The sequence below is a fragment of the Ornithodoros turicata genome, chromosome 9 (genome assembly GCF_037126465.1).
Source record: "Ornithodoros turicata isolate Travis chromosome 9, ASM3712646v1, whole genome shotgun sequence".
NCBI lineage: Eukaryota > Metazoa > Arthropoda > Arachnida > Ixodida > Argasidae > Ornithodoros > Ornithodoros turicata.
The window spans coordinates 4,904,517-4,925,985 of record NC_088209.1 but is presented as its reverse complement, the minus strand read 5'-3'; the positions used below and the strand labels follow the sequence as shown (position 1 = coordinate 4,925,985).

At 44.1% G+C, this 21,469-nt stretch overlaps 1 protein-coding gene across 1 annotated transcript in view; it reads left to right on the top strand.

Moving 5' to 3' along the window:
• The first annotated feature begins 355 nt into the window (after positions 1-355).
• Positions 356-21,469, top strand: part of LOC135368063 (peroxiredoxin-6-like) — a 31,890-nt gene continuing 10,776 nt past the window's right edge. The window contains exons 1-4 of the mRNA XM_064601141.1: positions 356-548; positions 12,926-13,082; positions 15,398-15,541; positions 18,734-18,807. Of these exons, the coding sequence (XP_064457211.1) occupies positions 460-548; positions 12,926-13,082; positions 15,398-15,541; positions 18,734-18,807 (464 nt within the window). The 5' untranslated portion in view covers positions 356-459. The remainder of the gene's footprint in view (positions 549-12,925; positions 13,083-15,397; positions 15,542-18,733; positions 18,808-21,469) is intronic.

The following is a 21,469-nucleotide window of genomic DNA, read 5'->3' as shown; positions in this document are numbered from 1 at the left end:
ACTCGTATAACAAGCCTCATAAACCCGATTTTGCCTGTATCATATAATACCGGAAATGTTACACCCGAATTGGATGCTAGTGTTTTACCCCCGAATTTGGTAAAAACTATTTCCCGAAAACCTCAGACCCTATCTATAATACACGGTTCCAAAACGGGTGTCAGTTTTTTCATACGAATTTTCATTCAGTGTCGTGTGTTATTATTTTTATACAAAAATCGTATCGTTGCCCACCCCTGCGATTTCCCGCCTTTCCATGCCTTTCCATCAATTTAGCGCTGCTCCGCATCATCCCTTCCTCGTCTTCCCTTGCCACAATGCTGTCTCGCCAGTGGTGCCGCCGCCGCCGCTGCAGGCTATTTCCCACTATTCCACTCTCCCTCTTGTACAGATCGCAGCGTGGCAACCGGCGGGTTCGATTGCTTCTTCGTCACTCTCGCGGTTCACTCCTGATACAAAATGCCACTCAACCTTGGTGATCCATTTCCAAACTTCAAGTGCGATACTACAGTCGGTACGATTGACTTCCACGAATGGCTCGGAAACTCGTGAGTATAAACAGAGCTATATGACACTTGGAACTTGTCACGCGTGTCTAGTGCCACGCCTTCGGAATAGCGGTCATAAGGACGAGGTATATTTGACTGTGCTTCGCTGAATTGATTTTAAAATAAGAGGAAATAAGTGGTATAGTCGATCTACTGCAACCTTTTCTCTTCGTTGAACTGCGAGTTATTGTATGTCATTGAAAACGGAACGAATGAAGAGTGCAAGGAAATATCGGTTCGTAGCGTGTCATCTATCGTTATTCGAATGAGAACATTTGAACCGAACACACACAACAAATTCCTTCACGTAAGAAGTTTCCAGCGAGGCTACCCTGCGTTCCGAGTGTTTCTCGGATGACGCATATCACTAACTTTTCAGTTTGGCGTCATATTTCATGAGAAAAGCACTTGACCAAATGAGCTGTTAAAGGTTGTAGTGTGCTGAGTTATCGGTGGCAAAGCAATTATTTCACAGAGTGCTTTATCAATCGTCTCATGAATGGACAGGAGCAAGGCCATGTCAACTTAATGGGGAGGACCTTGTGGCTGCATGCTTTCGATACTATCTGTGGGGACGTGCATAAGAGCGCGTTGTCTGCACGGTGCTAAGTGGAGAATTGTACCGCTATTTAACGAATGCCACGTCGTAGATGTATGCAGAGAAGTTGGCATTTTCAAACCCACGTTAAGCGAGTTACACACGTGTGAACGTATTCAAAGCGCGCGCATGGTTGTGATTTATGTGTGACGAATTGGCAACACATTCCGGATTTTTGGCGCAAAGACGAATGGACACAATTGAAAAACGAACAGCCCAAGACAAGACTCTGACCAACAGTGAACAGCAGATACAAAAAACAATGAAAAAGCCAAGTATCTCATTGCTGGGTTTGAGTCTTGACTTCATTACTGCGTCCTAGAGTATTCGTCTTTTCCCTAAACCAGGGGATATTATTGCCAATGTCAAGTACCCACCACTTTTGTATTGATTGTTTTATTTGTCTCGCAGCAAAGTTATTGTGATATACCGTATTTCAGCATAGTTGCAATCAAATCTTTAAAATCTTGCCCAGGTTTCACAACGTAATGTGCATAGCAGTGGACAATATATCAGAAGGAATTTGGGTAGGATCACTGGTTAAATGTAATATTCTGACGTTCCACGTAAAATCCACTAATTGCAATCTCAAATAAGACAATGAGACAAATAAAACAATCAATACAAAAGTGGTGGGTACTTGACATTGGCAATAATATCCCCTGGTTTAGGGAAAAGACGAATACTCTAGGACGCAGTAATGAAGTCAAGACTCAAACCCAGCAATGAGATACTTGGCTTTTTCATTGTTTTTTGTATCTGCTGTTCACTGTTGGTCAGAGTCTTGTCTTGGGCTGTTCGTTTTTCAATTGTGTCCATTCGTCTTTGCGCCAAAAATCCGGAATGTGTTGCCAATTCGTCACACATAAATCACAACCAAGTGTGACACACCAGTATAGCACGTTGGGCAGATGGGCACACAACTTTTCCATAAGATATGCAGTGAAGTAAAATGCACTTATAGAGCATTAGGATATCTGAAGTTCCTCGATTCAGCAAAGTGGTTACATCACTGTCACACGGATTGGTTAACATGTCGAAAACGAAAACAGGCGAGCCGGTGATTTCTGACCTCCATAATTAAAGCTCTTAGATTGCGAAAACAAGATAGACATCACAAAATCTCAATGGCACAGAGTTGAGATTTTTTTGTACGTGCGGTGTCATTTCACAAGCGTTGGCCACAAGATGTTTGTTTCACTACAGAAAGTCGTGGTGAAGGAAATGTGGTAGTTCTTACACAAAGAGACATCATTCTGGTTGTTGCCTTTGTGAGTTTCACCTGAACTTTTATAGCCACGATTCAAGTGAAGAAGTAAAAAGTTGTGCACTAATTTCAGGCCAGGCGCAGTTTTAAATATTTTGCACACATACTAGAGTACGAGTGAGGCCTATTTGTGCTCAGTCTGATTCTGCCTTCCAACTTTGTCGGTGTTCAAAAACAAACTATCTGCCGTAAATGATTGTAAGGCTGCGCGTCGAGGCTTATCAGTAAATTAAAAACTGCGAGGGTCAGTCGTAGGTGTTCAAAGTCTTGTATCAGCTGAATATGACTGCCACTATCCACCTGCAGTTGTAGGAAAGTGTGGTCATTCAGGTATTACTCACATCTACGTTCACTCGTAACGTTGCGCCCATGAACATGGTTCACTATTCTAGCGATTAACTGCAAAGCATTACGGCTGACAGCTTCACTTTAGGGGTTTAGAAGTTATTTAAATGAGCAGCAGTAAAACAGCGGTACAGTGCTGCACAAAAGTTTACGCTCCAGCACATTCCTTCCTTAGTTAGAGTGACACGCTAGCTGCGAATGGTACAGCTTGGGACAGAAGTTTACGGAACACGGCACTTGTGTATTTCATTATCGGAAGGGCCCCTTGCTAGCTATCAATTACAGATCAAATAAGAAACGGGAGACCGGCTATTATATCCATCTCTCAGTATGTGTGCCCACCCCTGCTTGCTGCTAGGGTGTCGCTCCAATAGAGAAATTCGATACCCCTGTGTTCCGTAAACTTTTGTCCGAAGCTGTACCACGCAGAATTGCAAACAGGTGTCTGATTTCACTAGGCACAAGGGCTCTATGTCCATACGGTTCCATTCGCTGCTAGTGTGTCACTCTGATAAAGGAATGTTCTGTGAACTTTTGTGCCGCACTGTACATTACATTTGCATCTCAGCTGCTCAGGATGTCACGATTTTACCCACACTTGACTCATCTTCCTGTTACATAACGAAGACTGCCAATGTAAGCATAAGGTGGCCATCCCAGGGATCCCAACATGAGATTACCATAAAATACGGCAGATAGAAGCATCCTGTTTAATGATTGTCGTGTATCCAGCGTTAATAGTGAGAAACACTGGAAACATTTTTTCCTTCCACGTTTTTCTGTGTGTCATGACCAGGGAAAAGATCCAAAAAAACGTACGCCCGTAAAATTTGAAGCAGTTTGGACTTATCCGAAAAACTCTGCATTTGTGGGTTCCAGTATTCGAGAACTGAGTAAAAATGCTGTGGCTTGTTGACTGGTTTGATCCTTTCCCTTTGGTGTCAAGATTACCTTGCATTGCAGATTACCAACCCCTGCAACAAGTGAGTGTCCATTAAACTAAATCCACCGTACAGCTGCTTTTCACAACGCATCCGTGTAATGCGGTGAGCTCCATCCTTGCGTAGAGGTAATTTGCCATTGGAGTCACTGGATAGGGTACCCAATTCAGTGACACTATTCGACACGAGGGCATTTTGAGGCCATTTCAACCGCTTTCCAGGACTGCTTGGAAAACATCCAGTGCCTACCCAAGCAGCACAATGTACTGAAGGTAGAGTCGAATAGGGGTGGATGGTATGTGTCTTGTCAATGTTCCTTAGTTTCAGGAGTCTGTTCAAGGCCTTCCACCTACCCGTCCACCCCTATTGCACTCGACTTTCAATACATTGTGCTGCTTGGGTATAGGTTTTTTCATTTTCTGTGAATCTTGCTTTTGCCTCAAAGTACTCGTATACACGGCTATACAAATTGTCTTTATGGACAAGTAGCAGGATTGGACGCAGGCGAAAACTGCCTCATGATTATGTAGAGGAATACCTGGAGGAATCCAAGGTGTGAACGTTGTCAGGTGATGGTAGCATAGATGTTGTCTGTTTCACAACATGACTGTGAACATTCTGGGGACGCAGCGTCTTTTTGTGAATAGTATCTCGTTTCACAGCTGTAGTTTTTCACCAAACTGTGGGTATTAACGGAGATATAACAAAAATAAAGACAAAAAACTCTGAATCCTCGGCACATACTGAACTCAGTAAAACATGCTCGGAATCTGTCAAGAAATAAGCCCCAAGAACTCGGAACTCTAGTTATAGCCTGCGTGGTAAATTGTTCTACCCTGTATTTTTAACTTTTTGTCTGGTTGAGAATTTCTCTCGTGCTACAGAGGTATATCATTTTGTGTGATATTGAGGCTGCTCAGCATTGCAGTTTGCATAACTGCTGCCCCAGTAGTATGGGTCATTGAAGTTAATTGAACATGTCTGTGTGCAAGGGTCAAATGTCCTGACCTCCCCCCACCCCAGTTTCTGTGATTACATAGAGGAAGTGTAGTAAGATGCTGTCTAAGGTAAGCCCCCCCCCCCCCCCCCCCCAAGGATAATCCTGAATCTGTCCCTGTCTGTGTGATAACATTTAGCACACAACATGCACCTTTCAATGCTTAGTCATCATCTATGTTCCACACATCTAGACAGAGCAAACAGACCTAGAGGCTTATTGTGAGCACATATCAGGCAGGGAGGAGCTGGGGACCCACTTATCTTTTGAAGTGCTATTTTCGCATTGTCACCACAGCAAATAACGAAGGCTGTTGAGAGCTATTGCACCGATGATAACCTTCTTGTAGAAACCAGACAGAGTTTGTACGCACCGTTCTCGACAAACAGCTGCCGCTTGCCACCTGGACCTGTTGTGAATGCCATTCTGCTGCCTCTTCAAGTACTGCACCGTACAAGTTCTATACTTCAATACAATTCAATACTACAAGTTCAATACCGCACCGTGCCTGTTCATTGTTATATCTCCACATGAACATCACGAAACGATGCAACACAAACAACTACACCAAAGACAGCAAAGAGAGCAATATGTTACTAAGTGTGGAAAGATGGGCAAGTGTTAAGTCCGTAATTATAGTTGCATGGCTCTATAGTAGTATAGTTGTGTAAAGAGCACAGAGAAGAAAAATGGGCAGCTCAACTAAAGCTCCAACTCCTGCTCAACACAACGCAATCTCGAGCTTGTGCTGTGTTGTCCATTTTCTGTTGTGTGCTCTTTTTATTCGACTGTGATACTGCACTAGTGGTTGCTTGCAAATGACAACCTAATGCCCACATGTTGACATTTGTTGGCATGTGACACCCTGTAAGATCACCAACATTCCTGTGTCATCCATCACCACCTTCAACACAAACGAACCCACATTGTCACTAGCTGTTTATCACTCTTTTTGATGGTTGTCTCCCGTCAATGCTTTTACTATTCATAATGCATGCACTTGGTTGAGAATGTGCAGTTATAGGATTATTGGCAAAGACTTTTGTCTTTATGTCGCACGTTAATTTTAGTGGAATTTAACGCCGTTTAATTCATGACAGACATGCGGAAAATGGGAGAAAACAGCTGCGGAAACAGCTTGACATGCACTCATCCCTGACTGAACACAGAGCACACATGAAATATGCACTTTGTAACTGAACAGAAATACACACACATATATAACAGTCACAATCTCAATTCGGCAAGTCCCCCCCCAAGAAAAAAAAAGTATTTGTTTTGAGTTTCATATGCCAATGCTATCAAATTTAGTTAATATAGTAGGAGAGGTTGCATACCATAGCTTGTGTGTAATTGCGGTAGGTGTCATGGGTTTTCGTTACAAATGCTGGAAAGCACAGTTTGGATAGATTTACAAGCCACACCCGCTAATTTTTAGCAAAATGCTAATTAGCAAAAAAATGCAAAAAGTGCCTAGGTATATAAGTGCCTAGGTGCATAATGTTGAAAGAGTTTTTAAGAATAAATATTAAAGAATAAAGATCAGGTTGACGTCGCATTGTGACGTGTCAGTGACGTGGCATGCTCGTAAGCTCCTCCCACTGGCTGCCACTTTTCTTGAGAACGACAATGACGAATTGTCTTCGGGATAAAAGAAGGGTACGGACGCGACCAGATTTCAAAGAACCATTCGAGGCTTCGTTTTCGAGCAAATGCTACATAATCTCAGCAGCTGCGACGAAAAAGTGAAACAACTGACGCCATGTGAAAACACCCTATATGTAGGGAGTGACTTTTTCGGGCCCTAATACAGTGCCGCATGGTACTTGACGAACAATAATATTTTCTTGGGGCGACACAACTTGACACCCCCAAAATATGACAAATAAGTATAGCACTGGTCTACATACTCCACAGTGGGTTAACTTACAGAGCAAAACGTTATGATTTATGTGGTCAAGTGTCCTGGAAAGATGATGGAAAATGCCCCAAAAAGTAATCCCCCAGGGCAGGTTTTGAATTCCGTAACCACGGGAGATTTAGTTGGTTGGAGGGAGAACCTGAGACAAAACCAAAATGAGCTTTGAGACAAAAATTGGCTTTTTAGGCCGGCCAGTTTTGAGATAGGCACTCCATGTGCGTTATCTCTATCTCTCTCTGAATGACACATCGTCCATTGCCTGCCGCCTGAAAAAAAAAAAAGCAAAAAACTCTTGTGATATGGTCCAGTGGCTGAAAGTATCTCTATGAAGGCGACATTTGTCCTTTGCAACTACAGTCGACCCCCGTTTATCCGGACAGTGCCGTTCCCGGCGAAATCGTCCGGATACCGGGGCATCCGGATAAATGAAACGACCGAATAGAAACGTCCTACATAGCAAGGTTTAATTAAAACATAGAAATCTCGTCAATGACAGCAGTGACACAGTAGTGTAGGCACTCGATTCCTGCAAACTTTTGCTAATTGCATAGAGTTGAGCCACGCTGTTGCGCTGCTCGAAGAATGTCAGTGCGGACGCAAAGTGTCAATGTCGGAGCCTTGTTTCTCACTGGCGTCATCGGCACCGTCTTACTGCACATCATCGGAGTCAATATCAGCAATCACACCGTCATCAGACATAGCTGCACACGCGTCATCATCCTTATCAACGTCAACGTAGTCAGAAACCGTAGCATCATCTACGGCAGTCGCAGTGAGCCTCTGCATCAGGGATCGCAGCAGGCCCTCGGGTTGGAGTTTTCCCCTCTAGAACCAGACAGTTGATCGAGATATTTCCAAATGACCCGACTGGTCAACGTGACCCAACACACACAAATAGAAAAGGGGGTCATCGTGCAGGGTTGTCTCCCCTACGGAGGAATGTAGGCCCCTGACGTGTGACGGGAATAACCCCAACACAGCGAAAAGGGTGACGAAGCGGGGTCAGCGTCTCCTCTTACTCACGGTAGTCCGGATAACTGAAGCTGGATTACAAGAATTTTCGACTTTCGTTCCCTGGAATTCTTGTCCGAGTCCGGAAGCTGAAGTCCGGATAAACGAGAACAAAATACATGGAGGAAAATCCGTTCCCGTGCCTTTTGTCCGGATACCGCGGGATCCGGATAAATGAAGTCCGGATAAACGGGGTTCGACTGTATTATTGCTGTGCGCATTGGTTGCGTTGTGCACATGTTATGCTATTCCGTAGTATGGTAGTGTGCGGAAAATGTAAAGTGCTCGAAAAGTAAATTGCCTAGAAATGAGCAAAATGCTACAGGCCCTAGAGAAAATAAAGAAAATGCAGTGTGGTAATGAGACACCTTCATTCAGTCTCAGTGTACATTTTTACTTTGGCTGTAATCTATATGGTAGATTTATAATACTCCAATAGTGATAGTCCTTTGCATGATTTGCTGTTATGGAGACCACCATAGGATAGAGTATGAGATAGAAAAAGATAGACTGGAACAATGTAAAGGATTGCCTGTGTTGTTGTCGACACTCCAGTCATTGTCAAAATGAAGTTGTTGTTCTTGGATGGTAGAGTAGGAGATATTGGAGATTGCGAGCATTCAACTATAGCATGATGTTGTAGTGGATGAGGCAATTGAACATTGAAGGACGACAACTTTATTTGAATGATGATGAGAGGGGAGTTACTCGCGGTTACGGCTGGTGAAATGGAATAATGAGTCCCCTCAGATGGAGGATGACGACACAATGGGGTAGCGACAATGCTGTTGTTGCTGTTTAGCATGGCGACTGTGAACACAAAATACATTCTTTGTTTGTGGAGAGACGAAACAATGCTTTGGTGATCTGTACTGGTACGACCTTACTGCATCCAGCTGTAAGCAACATACAACATGATGTGCAGGTGCAGATAAAGCACCCAAAGGGCACATCATATAATCATTTAATGCATGGCAAAAACGACACCAGCTCTCCCAATACGACTGTGTTTCCTTTGAACGTTACGGGGGGGGGGCGCAAGAGTCGCAGATCTGGTAGGGAGCTCCGAAACATTTTTCGTATTTTTCGCTGAAGGTTTTGGCCATCCCTCAGTACTGTGGAAACCCAAGTTCCCACAACCTCGGGGCGTCGGCCCGTTCGTTCCGCACACGAAGTACGTAACAAGCAAGGCAACAGAGATTCAATCAAACAACATCCAATATATTTTAACCTTTAAACGAACCCTTCTTCCTATACTCTGGTTCTGCCACAGCGGGGAATGCCCCCCAAAAGGCAGGCTTCTTGCCTGAAATAATTAACTGTCACGCCCCCTAGTTCGCAGCACGGGATGCCCCCATGTCTAGCAGATGAGATATCTGCCACAGTACATGCACATTGTTGTTGAACAATGCACGCTGCGTGGAGGAAATACGGGCACTCGTCCGTGCCACTTTTTCCTCAACATCTCCCTCAACTTCGGCGTCACCTGCGGCCACTGTCCTGTGCCAACAGCAGAGACAGCTGCACTCATTTCTGCTAGTCATGCTTTCTCCCTGTATGCACATTTGCAGTCTTTACAGTCATCGTGCACACTCAGAACTGGCAGTGACCAACTCTTCCATCCAAGAACTGTTATACCTGTGCCATGCAGGTAGAATGAATTGCATCACCATCCCAAATTCTATCACTGACTAATGCCGTGCCACGAATCAGTTTGTAATATAATGTTAAGCCTCGGGTTGTAGATGTTGCCTGCTCACTAGTCTACTAAAATGTATCCCCATTTAAAAACTTATTAGGCAGCTTGCAATTGCGCGTAATATTCTGAAATTCAACGACAGTGAGTTTATTTTCATGCGGATAAGCTGGAATGTGCCTTACTAATGTGGTCACGTAAAAGCTTATTTGCCAACTGGCACCCACTTCAAAGCAAACAAGATAGCATCTGTTGCATCAAAGAATACCTCGTCAAAGAATACTCCCAGAAAGAATACCTCTAATTATGAAATAATCTTGCGCTGCATGGCACAAAGTGACTTGCACAAAACTATGGGAGCAAGAGTAGGCATTTCGTTGGCGAATGAGTTGTGGCGATCTCATTAAGCGTAAACTGTCATTCAGACAAATGTTATTAAATCTCGCCGTGTGGCACTACACAAATGACATAAAGATGTGGGATTCAGCACTTAATGTCACTGTTCGTGCCAGTGCAGCAGGGGTATTGCTGTGCGATATTCATAATGTGGGTTCATCCAATGAGTATCAGTATTGGGCTATTAGAAATCCGCAGTAAAGATACCGTATACAAAGCTGAAAGGCAAGCTGCAGTTGAATGAGAAGATCTCATTGTCATGATGCTTTTTTGTTGTTTTCTTTCCCAATATGCTTATCTAGCTTTGCTTATTTCTACGCAGTTTATTTTTCGAGCACCATACATTTTCCACTTATAACCGTATGAGTGAATACAACAAGTTCTGTACGATGCAGGTGATGCACACTGCATTGACTGGCAGGAGAGGAATCTCGTCTCTATAGAAATATTTTTGGTCACTCGATCATGTCACGAGAATGCATTCTGCTGCTGTGTCACTTAGAGATAGATAAACATACCGAGAGCACCACTCAAAGTGGGCCAGCACAGAAAGCTCATTTTCTTATTTTGATTGCATCACTGATTATCCTCTCCCATACTTCATCCAATCTAATCTTCCTTTTCTCCGGAAGACTAAGTCTTTACAGAGGCTTTAAGAAGAGCTCTTCCAGTTCAGGGTCCACAACGAAAGCCATGTTGAGAATCTGTCTGCAAATTATGTTTATCGAGAAATGAGTGCTACCAATTAGTCGTGAATTAATGACCTTCACTCGGAGAAAATAAGCAAGATCAAAATAATGCGATAGCACCATAATTTACCTGATAATTTTTGTCACTACCTTTTGTCACTACCTTTGAAAAAAAAGACAACCTTTGCAATTTGTGTGCGTGTACGAGAAACACCAGTCGATAATGAGGTACATTATAAATGTGGACAAGCAAAGAAACTAGGTCAAGAACAGGCTTAACTGGTTCAAAAGTCACCTTTGTCACTATTCTAGACCTATTTTTATTTTTTGAATTTCAGACTCAGTAACTGAACCTAAAAACAGGAAATATAGTACAGACACATCAGAGGTTGAGCAGTACAGATAGCTTTCACATGCTACTGACGAATTACAACTGTGTACAAAATGTGTACCTAACGTTTACGCTAATTCGTGCCCGGCCACAACAGTTCGAAACACAACAGGTGCAACTGCATTACTCCTTTCTCTTCTCGATTTGGATGGATAACCTTATTTATATTTCTTTAAAAATTTTGCTGGAGTCCCTACGTATTTGTACAGGAATTAATGTACTCTCCTTTTGGAGTACCCACCCCACCCTGCCCTGTGTACGCTGCTGTCCCCGGATGCTTCTGGGCTACAGAGTGGTATCTTTCTATCCAGAGTTTTCTGTGTAGTGGAAATATTTGTTACGTAAAATAGACACCGGCACACACAACATTTAGAGTGTTTTAAAATGACGTTTCGGAATCCATTTAGATTCCATCATCAGAATGGCATGCGAGTGCCTGCCCCAGCCTATTTAAGTACCAAGCGGGCGTAGCAGTCAGGCAGTGGTCCCGGGACATTTGTTGATAGCTTCCTGTGTTTTTTTTATGTACCAGGATTCTAATTGTTTTCATATGCCACAAAGATTTTCCCTGGCTAAGATAAGTATCTTGTCTCAATCTAGACCTGACTGCTACGCCCCCTTGGTACTTAAATAGGTTGGGGCAGGTGCACGCATGCCATTCTGATGATGAGATCCGAAAGGATTCCAAAACATCGCTTCAAAGTGTTTTAAATGTTGTGTGTGCTGGTGCGTATTTTACGTAACAAATATGACTGTTTCCAGCATTTTGGACTGTTCTTAGTAGTGGAAATTGAAGTCTCTATAATTTGATTCATATTGAGTGAATTGCTGCCTTAGGTCTTCCTTTGAGTCGGTGTTTCAGTGTTGAATGTGGGAGACAAGGAGTCCCTGTGGCCACTTCTCATGTTATGGGGAGAGCAGTCTTGTTAATGCGGTCGACCATGGACAGTGTCGTGGAATAATGCCTAACGGTCTTTGAGAAGTCTTGCTCCTTTGAACTTTTCCTTCCTCACTAAAATATTTTCCCAGAAGATCATAATCCTAGAAGAAGGTCATAATATGGGACACCCAGTCACGTTTTCTCCTCAAAATTTTGCACGTTTTTCTATTGATGTTTTAAACATTACATTAATTCTTGTGCTCGTATCTCAGCAGCAGACTTGTGCCTGTTACTAAAAAAAAAAACGAACTAAATGCTGTTACCCATTACTTCAGAAAAAAGTAACTAAATACGTTACTCGTTACCAACATACAAAAGTAATGAGTTCTCGTTACTCACAGGTAACGAGTTACTTTTACGTTACCGCCACATAGTTAAAGGAGCCAACAAACATGTCGTCATCAGTGTATATCATATTGCCTGGACCTTCTCCCTTCTTTCTGAAGTGGGGGTGATCGGAGATTATGAAAACACAAGAAAAAAAACACCGGTTTTCGTGCCACCGATCACCAGCGGTTCCCGAAAACAGACGAGGGGCTGCGTCATAATTTAGGACACTCAGAAGCTTAACAAAGACAAGAAAAGGCTAGAAGTCGAAACATGCTTTTTATAGCCATAGCACAATTGGTGCCCGTTCTTGGGAAGGAGTGATGGTCGGAGATTCCGGAAAACAAGAGAGAAGACAAGGGCCTTCGTTTAACACGATTCAGCACGCCAATAACACATCTAGCGAGAGACTGCAATAGTAATACTTTGAGTGACACGTGGCCGTGGTTCACGCAGGACAAATCTGCGCGCATTGTGCCACACAGTGTCGAAATGTGCTCCCCCACTCTGAAGAAAAGGAACGAGTAACGCAGTAACGAGTTACCAATTTTTGTAACTGATTCCATTACTGTTATAACTTTTTAAAAAGTAACTGAATCGTTACTTCGTTACCAAAAAAGGTAACCGTTACCAAGTAACGAGTTATGCACAACTTTGCTCAGCAGTACCCAAAGTCGGGAATGCGTGTAAGAGGCCATTTAAGAGAGTGCCGTTCATTGTCCCATGTAAAGACTATTTTTGTTGTTTATAGTGTATGAGCACAGGCACATTGTCAGCGCACATTTTTAGCGCACGTTACAGCCCTAGTGATGATATATCACCCTTCTTATTATTTCCTTTTTCCTTGTTTCCTTCAAGATGGGGCATTCTGTTCTCTCACCCTGCTGATTACACGCCAGTGTGCACCACTGAATTGGCTAGGGCAGCGCAGTTGGCCGGCACCTTTGAGAAGAAAGGAGTGAAGCTCATTGCTCTCTCGTGTGACAGCGTTGACAGTCACAATGGCTGGATTAAGGTAAGCTAATTGAAGTGCACAACATACATAGAACTTGCTTGAGCAGGTGTTAACGGGAGAGCAAGAGAGCAACCTATATTCTGGACAGACTATTCTTGGCTGCCCTGAAATGTTGTCCTTCCCCAAAATATCGTCTGTGCCTCTTCCCTTGAAGGGGCACTAAAGGGGTCTTTGTTTCTGGGGCCTCATAGACTTCGGGAATGAGGTACATTCTGTGCTCGATGCTCATTAGTTCGAATACATCTGTGGTGGTGTGATGCAGGAAGAAGTAGAATTACGCTGTATTTTGCGATGCGTGCCTACTGTGAAGTGTGTGTAACATTGAGTTTCATGTCAAAATGACGAATGAATTATGGCAGGATGACGAAGTATCTCACCTGCCAATGGAGATGACGTGTGGATTCGTGACAAGGATTGTTCCACCCGATACCATATCTTTGTTGTTGTAGATGTCACAGTACACTATATGTACTAGAATATTACACAACAGCGCTATTATAACAGTTCCAATACTACTGTAGCTTCTTATGTGCGCACATCTGCAACCTCGCATGTGCACTGCTCCACTCACTTGGAATAGCTCCAGCTGCTGCTACTACAGAGTATGCATCCCAGCGATGTGTATCTCTATGCATTTCTGCCAAGTTGGAGCTCCTCTCGTATGGCATTGATTGGACAAAAAATGCGGGAATGGGATATTCCTGCAATGTATTTCCTTTCTATAGTTCGTTGTGCCAGAGGTGACGTACCCTTGAAGTTTTACCCTCCTACGGAGGAAGGGGAACCTTCGCAATAGCATATTTTCGCAGTTTTGGCACTGAATGTTTCAAAAATGTCGCAAAAATTTTTCCACTTGAATGCCCCTTTCAGATTTCTACATCTTATACCCTCCTTGTTTAGACAGGGTGTAGATAATCCAGAATTTAGCTCAGCAATTTAAGCCATATTACAGAAAAAAAAAAGAAGAAACATCTGAGACCAGCTCGTATGGCGTTGCAGTTAGGAATGATTGCCTTCCACGAAGGTGATGCAAGTGGGAATCCCCGCAGCTCTGAGCTTTTCCCTGGATTTTCTAGCAGATGTTCCAGAGGAATGTCATCACAGCTTCCCCTGAAGTCTGCCCAAAACACATACTATTGCCCTTGTTCCCCACTCCTTTGTGTTGGCCTCTCTCCATCTGTCTGTCTGTGCACCACACATGGCAACAGCTTAAAAAAGAGAGAACTCTGCAAGCACTGTGCCATGCTATTATGTCATAACTTCCCATGGACGATGACAAACGTTCGCTACTACCACCACCCTCCTGTGCACAATTTAGTGCACGATTCTAGAGTACTCCAGGGCTGAGACCTTCGGGCCTTCAACGTTGTACACACTAACGTGCCCTGAGGACCACCTTGCTACTGCCGCAGCATGTTGCCTGCTTCAGTAGATCCCACTGGCATCAGGTTAGCATCTGTGAGCCAGCAGACAACAAAATCTGCTTAAGATGTAGATGAAATGACACAGCAAAATCAATAAGTCGAAGTAGCTTTTGGATACACGTACTAATGCAAAGTAGAAAAAAGAACAGTGCGAGCACATAGATATAACGTAGTTTCATTTTCTTGCGTCTGAGGAAGACCCTGGACAACCACACACAATGAACTCTGATACTTATTTTGGGCTTCTGGTGGTTGATGGGAATAGAGTTCTAATTAAAAGCATCTTTGTACATCATTACAAGTATAATTACAATTTGCTCTACAAGTGTCCCATTGTGGCTGGAGAGTGTTGCAGCCCCTCAAGACAATTGTTTATCAGTGTGGTCTATCATTCGCATTGCTAGTTATAGTGCCCAAATTGTTGGGGTATTAAATGGCTGATAGTCGCATGCTAGTTTTTCGTTAATGTCAGTTTCTTTTGGTAGCGCATGGGCCTGTATGGGTTTGTGTGTGTACTAGCTGCGGAAAATTCTTGGTTTAAAAAAATCTGCCCACAAATTTGCAATTGACTCGACATGCAGTGAAATTTTTTCCTCTCAAGTTAGCGTACAAGGAAGATACTTGCTTATGCTCTGCTCAGTAACAAAAGCTGGTTGACTTGGGCAAGATTTGGCACGAAACAACTACGGACCAACAAACGATGAGCACTTATGTGTGTATTTCCGTTTTAAAGCTTATTGCTGCGTGTGAATTTATCAACGAGTGGAGAGGCTGTTCACCCTTTCCACCTTTAGTACTACATACTCAGCTTGCATGTTTTGATGACCAGGCCGATCGGGTTTGATGCAGCCTTTGTTTCCTCTTGGCTGAACTTGTTTTTTGTTCTGACAGGACATTGAAGCCTTTGGGGAGCTTCCTGATGGGCCTTTCCCATACCCCATCATTGCAGACGAGAAGCGTGAGATTGCAGTAAAACTTGGCATGCTTGACCCCGTGGAGAAGGACAAGGCGGGACTCCCTCTCACCTGCCGGGCCGTAAGTCGAACATCGTGTTCTATAACACATGCGTTTACATTCTAGTTAAACTTTTAAGAGCTATATTTAGCAGCTGTGCACTATGGAGTTTGAATATCAACTATGGGGTGGGAAACTGTGTTCACTTCTTCTTTTTTTATTTTTTTCTTGTATGGGGGTGGGGGGGCGCATCAGGTAATGAAATACATTTCACTTTGCCAATTCGTAAGGTTGCTCTGTGCTCCTGAAATTTAACTGGTATTCTTTCTTGGTTTATTTATTGTCTGTGTAGTAACTTTTGAAGTGTGTCTAGCTGAACACTAATGAGGCCGATGTAACAGGTGTGCACGAGTCTCGCTCACGAGTCGTATACTTGAGCCAGGTTGTATTTTATTTGCAGTTTTGAGGCTAACCGCCATTAGAGTTTGCAGTTTTCATGCTGCCGAGTGTGCATATTAAAACTTAGACGAGAATGCATTCTACAACTTGTTCTTGTGGCATCATGTACGAACTTGCCCAGTCAACCCTTCTTGTCAGTCTCTTCTGTTGAATGTATTCTGTTTCCTGCATCCTCATACTTGGACAGATATGGACAGAAAATCTTACCCCAAACTTCCTGAGTCACTGAACTTTTATTTTGTCATTATCGTCGGCATCTCAATGGTTGATCACTATGCTCAAGACAGTCCTCCTCCCATGAAGGCAGCTGGAAACCATGCGCAGGTGGTCATTTTTTTCCCACAAAATACTGTCATAGGGATGCTTACTAGCAAACGCATCATAATCAAATGGTCAGATTGTGGAAAGATGTGAGCTGGAAGAGGGCAGCGTGGGAGCAGGAAACTTGTTTTTGCCGCATTTTTTTTTTTTTTTTTTTGCATTCAGGGATTATTCGAGCCAAAAGCGGGACTAAACGTCCCCGAGTAAGCTGGTGGGATAGCGGGACCAGAAAAGCAAAAGTAGGATTGTCCCTCTTAAATCGGGACATGTGGACAGATTACGCTAGGGAGTAGATCTCCTCCAGTTCCGAGCCCCTGTTCTACGTCATTTTGCATTGTCTGTATTGTATTAGTCTGCGGAAGGATCACTATTGTGAACTGTGTAGCCATCAGAACCAATGTGAAGCTAGATATTAATGTCAGTTACTCATAATCAAGCTTGGACAGCTAAGACACATCAGTGCCCGTTAACAAACTTTCGGGGGTTCACAAACTTCGTGTGCCCAGGGAATCCCTGAACACTTGGGGACGCATTGGAAGAACCCTCCACCCAGCACTCCAGATCCACCTTTGAAAGAACACAAGTGAGATCACACAAAACTAATAATAGGGCACAGTTTTTTTTTTTCCACTGAACAAACAGTTAAGTACATCTGGGACAACCCCAGTGGGGTTCGTTCAGTGACTGTAGCGTGCAAGAGCGTGCGTTCCTTCTACCATATTTGCTTGTGAATAAGATGCACATCTTTTACCCAAAAACATCTTGCCACTCAGTGGGTGCATTCAATATGCCCCTTGAGGGCACGTGAGGTACTGACATAAATAAATAAATATGTGGGAGAAAATTGGAACCCAACACTTAAGATAACATTTAATTCCGAGATATCTGCAGCGATCTCCCTGTAATCGAATGTCGCGATTCTGCCTCATTGTTGCGATTTATTCCAAGATATTCCCCGACATTATATTCCCCGACAATCTCCCCAGACCCGAATGTCACGATTGTGTCTCAATATCTCTATTTACATCAATCACATCAAACCACATCAAATGCTCTTCCGTTCTATCAAGTGTGGATGAAATAGTGCTTGATGTCTGTAGCATTTGTCTGCCATCACTCTGGCACCAGGTGCTCTATCTCGCTGACCGCGTGATACAAGTGGCCACGTGAGTGGTGATTTATCCAGACACTCCCCCAAATTTTTGTCGACACCCCCACATGTTTGCGATTCTGGATAAACTACTGCACGCGAGAGCGATACGCTGGTTGGCTGGCTGGTGCTGCGTCAGATGACCCGGCTGTGCTACTAAGGTTGGGGTGCGTTTAATGTGCGGGGCAAACAGAAAGAAAGCTCACGCTCGCGGTGACTGACTGTGACCGGTGGCCCCTGCGTTCCGCACAACCCAGTCTGGGAACCCCTGCTTTAAACAAAGATGAAGCTTAAAGTTAGCCGTCAATTCTTTTTCTATAACGATACTTAGCGATGCAAAGTGGATTCTAGTAAGGCTTGTAACGCTGAAGCAAGAGGGTTTAAGTCGTAATTTCAAGTTAGCGGACGGATCAACTCTTAATCTGCGTCTGTGAAACTTTCCCTAAGAGCATTATACTTTATTAACGAACTTTTACGTAGAGACTTGCACTTCGCCTGAGTGAAGGCATGCTGATGCACAGATTCACCCCCCGAGTCAGAAACCAGAAAGGCTTCGTAAATCTTCCTACTAATGTTATTGTGGAGTACATGCCACATTAAAACCTTACGAAAATCTTGCACATCCACGTTCCTTGCAGTGGGGCTGTGTCCAGAAGGGATGTTCACTTTCAAGGACACTGCCCTCACTTGTTGCCAATATTCCCACAGTCTGTATCTCAGTTTCCAGTGTATGCTACACTCCGTTGACTTTGTTGCCTCTTGTCCCGATTGTCCCTGTGGAAAATCTTGCACAGTTGGTTTCGAGGGGTTCGATTTACTCTCACATGGAAGACGACCAGCTTTCTTTGGGGTGGTGAAAATGTCTGGAACGTGATTCCTCTCACCCACCTCATTTAGATTTCTGTGCTAGTCCCGGTGTACAGCTTGGGGTAAAAGTTCACGGAACACAGGGTTATCACATTTCTTCGTAGGAGCGACACCCTGGTTAGTGAACAGGGGAGGACACCCATTCTAAGAGATGCATAGAATAGCGGGTCACACATTTCTTATTTGGTCTCGTGCTGATAGCTAGCAGGTGGCCATTCCGATGAGGAAATACGTCAGTGCTGTGTTCTGCCAACTTTAGTCCCAAGTTCTACATAGCACACTCGGAGGTCTTCCTAATGGTCATTCCCTCGAGAACGTGTGGTGTCCTTCCTCCTCTGTCCCTTTGTCGGTTTGGAAAGCAAAGTGGGAAAGCACCCTTTGACTGGAAATCTGTGGATGTGGAGCTGAAATGCTGTTGATTTGCATCAAGTCAGTCTTTAATTGATGTTAAAGCTTGTGTATCATAACACTTTCAGGTATTTATCATTGGCCCTGACAAGAAGATGAAGCTTTCAATGCTGTATCCAGCTACCACTGGACGAAACTTTGAGTGAGTGTTATGGTGTCAATTTAGAGCAACAGTTTTTGATGGATTACTCGAACTGTTTTCTGGAACATCCTGTATTAAAACAAGGGTGTCTAACCGTAAAAAATGCACAATCACGCTGCTTGGATTTCATTCTGGTTCAACCGCGTGGAAAATCCAACCACTTCATAAACCAGTTTGCAGCCCCGAACCGGTTCGTGAATGGGTTCAATTCCTCAGTTTTATGTATCCTTTAAAACTGCTTTTATCAGGAAATGCACGAAAAATAGCTTACTGCTATTGTCTGCGTTGACGTTTTCAGTGGTCAGGTACTCCCTTTAGCGAGAGAAAGGAGAAATGGATGAACACTCACAAATAGCTTCCACGCTGATGTCCAAGAGTGGAGTCCCGCTACTGTCTGTTCTCAAAATAACTATTTTCACACGCAAAGTGCCGGCAGGATACACTTAATGAAAGCTAAATAAGATAGGCAGCATTTTACATAGACTACGGTACTGATCCGGCACACTGCTTTCGCACTGTGAATCTCGAACTGTACTGAAGGATGTCGAAAATACATCTGTCAGCCTTGCTATGATATACCTATGATGCCTTGATATAAAATATTGCGAACATGCTGTAGAGCACAGTTTTGTTTCAACATTGACGTGTGATTTCTCTGGCTGGAGGTGTCCCTTAATGCTGTACTTGGCATTAGCTAACTCATATTTTAATGCTCTCTTACTTAACGTATCTATGATTAAAGGCTCCAACTTTCTGTGGTGGAAAATTAACTTTTCCACGGGGCTCCAATGTCAAATCCGCGGGCGTCCGCGAGTAAAAATCGCAAATTCCGCGCCATTCTGCAAGTGTGGCACAAATGCATGTCTGGAAGCAGATGCACTCAGATCAAGCCAGTCAGTACCTCAAAGAGATGAACACACTTTTATTTTCTGTTAACCACGTTATTTTCGTCGACCACCACCGACACTGTCGACCCACGCAGCACGCCAAGCTTCGTGTTTCTCGAACAGTTCTGGAATTCGACGGCGAAGTGCGTTCGGCCCCGGTATCGACCCGCCCTTGGTAACTCGCGTCGCCAAGAAATTCCTTATTTTGGGGCGTCCAACCTTTTCCAGCGGAATATTAGCGGCAATGAGTGCTTCCAGAAATTCCGTAACAACGTCCATTCTTGCTTCCCGGGCTGTGACCACAGAGTCCAGCGTCTGCAATCTTACATCACGCTGCTGCAGTCCAGAACGACCAGCAGCAACGTTATTGCATCGCTGCGTTTCTTCCTGCCTTCGCTTCAACTTGTCGGCGTTCATGCCGTGCCTGTTGCTCATTACGTGGTCGTCGGTCGTAGATTTACGTCGATGGTCGACAGACTTAGCACACACCTTGCAAAAAAGGATGCCTCCGTTCTCATAGAATACAGCGTTTCTGTATTCCCAGCGCGATGCGATCCCGCGCAGTTTTCTTCCTAAGGTGATGACATCGTACGAATAGGAAGGCGTTTGTTCTCCACCGTTCCCCGAATGCACGTGCGCGCTGACCCTTTCTCATTTCTTTACAACACGAGTGGAGAGGAGAACCGTGCCATGTGACTCGCGCTGATCGCGCGTCTGCTGTCGGCGCCGTTTGCAGGCACCGCTCGAAGCAAGGTTTTTTTTTAGCACGAGGCTTTTTTAGCGAAGGGCTTTTCAGATCTAATAGGCGTTATTGACTAAGGGAGCATAAATTATTAATTGCACAGTGAATCACAGCATTCCGCGGAGTTACCGCGGAAAACAGGCGATTCTGCGGAAGATCGTCATTTCCACGAAATTTCGCGGAATCGCAGAAAGTTGGAGGCTTTATCTATGATGTGTGTACGTCTTACGTGTCCGTTTCTCGAAAAGGCCCCTTTTTATTTCAGTTATGTTTCGATGACATGGGCCGATGTTACACCTTTCCTCTGCTGTAAAAAAATTCTGCTTAAAATCAGTACACTGGCGATGAGTGTTCAAAACGCGGCCCTACACTGTGCACGTATGTGCCGAGCGGGGCTGGCGGTACCGTGGGATGGCGGCACAGATTCCTGTCACACTGCACAGACAGATGACGCGTGAGAGCACCAGATTGTGAGCCACAGCCGACCACAGGCGTGGGCATAGCAATCACGCCTGCGCAGCTGATATTTGTATGTGGGCTTGTTTTGGCGTGATGGCTGCCACGGAAGCACAATACCACGGCTGTGACAATGCGGCCTTATCACAGACAACATATGCAGGGAGGTCTGTGCAATACTGAGTGAGACTACTTCAGCCCTTACCCGTTAAATACGTGTAGCATCTACTTTTGTGTCCCGTGTACTTCCTCTCGGTGTGAACCCAAGCACCAGTGCAAGCATTCATACGAGCATGTAATTTTCGAGGCGACACTCTCGCCCCAGTTGCTTTGTACAGCATTTTCCTCACGCTGCAGCTTTGACAGGGATGCACTTGGATCCATGCATTGAGCATTTTTGGAGCTTTAATTTCACGAAACTTTGCAAATCTGCAGAAATCGTATTGCAGCTCTTCATTTTAGCGGATAAAAGTCTGCCCAGTGGGACGTGGCCTTTAGGGCTAAAATGATTATGAATGTGACCACTTGAACACAATCGGATCGCTGCATGAGGAATGACCCTTCTTTCATGATAACG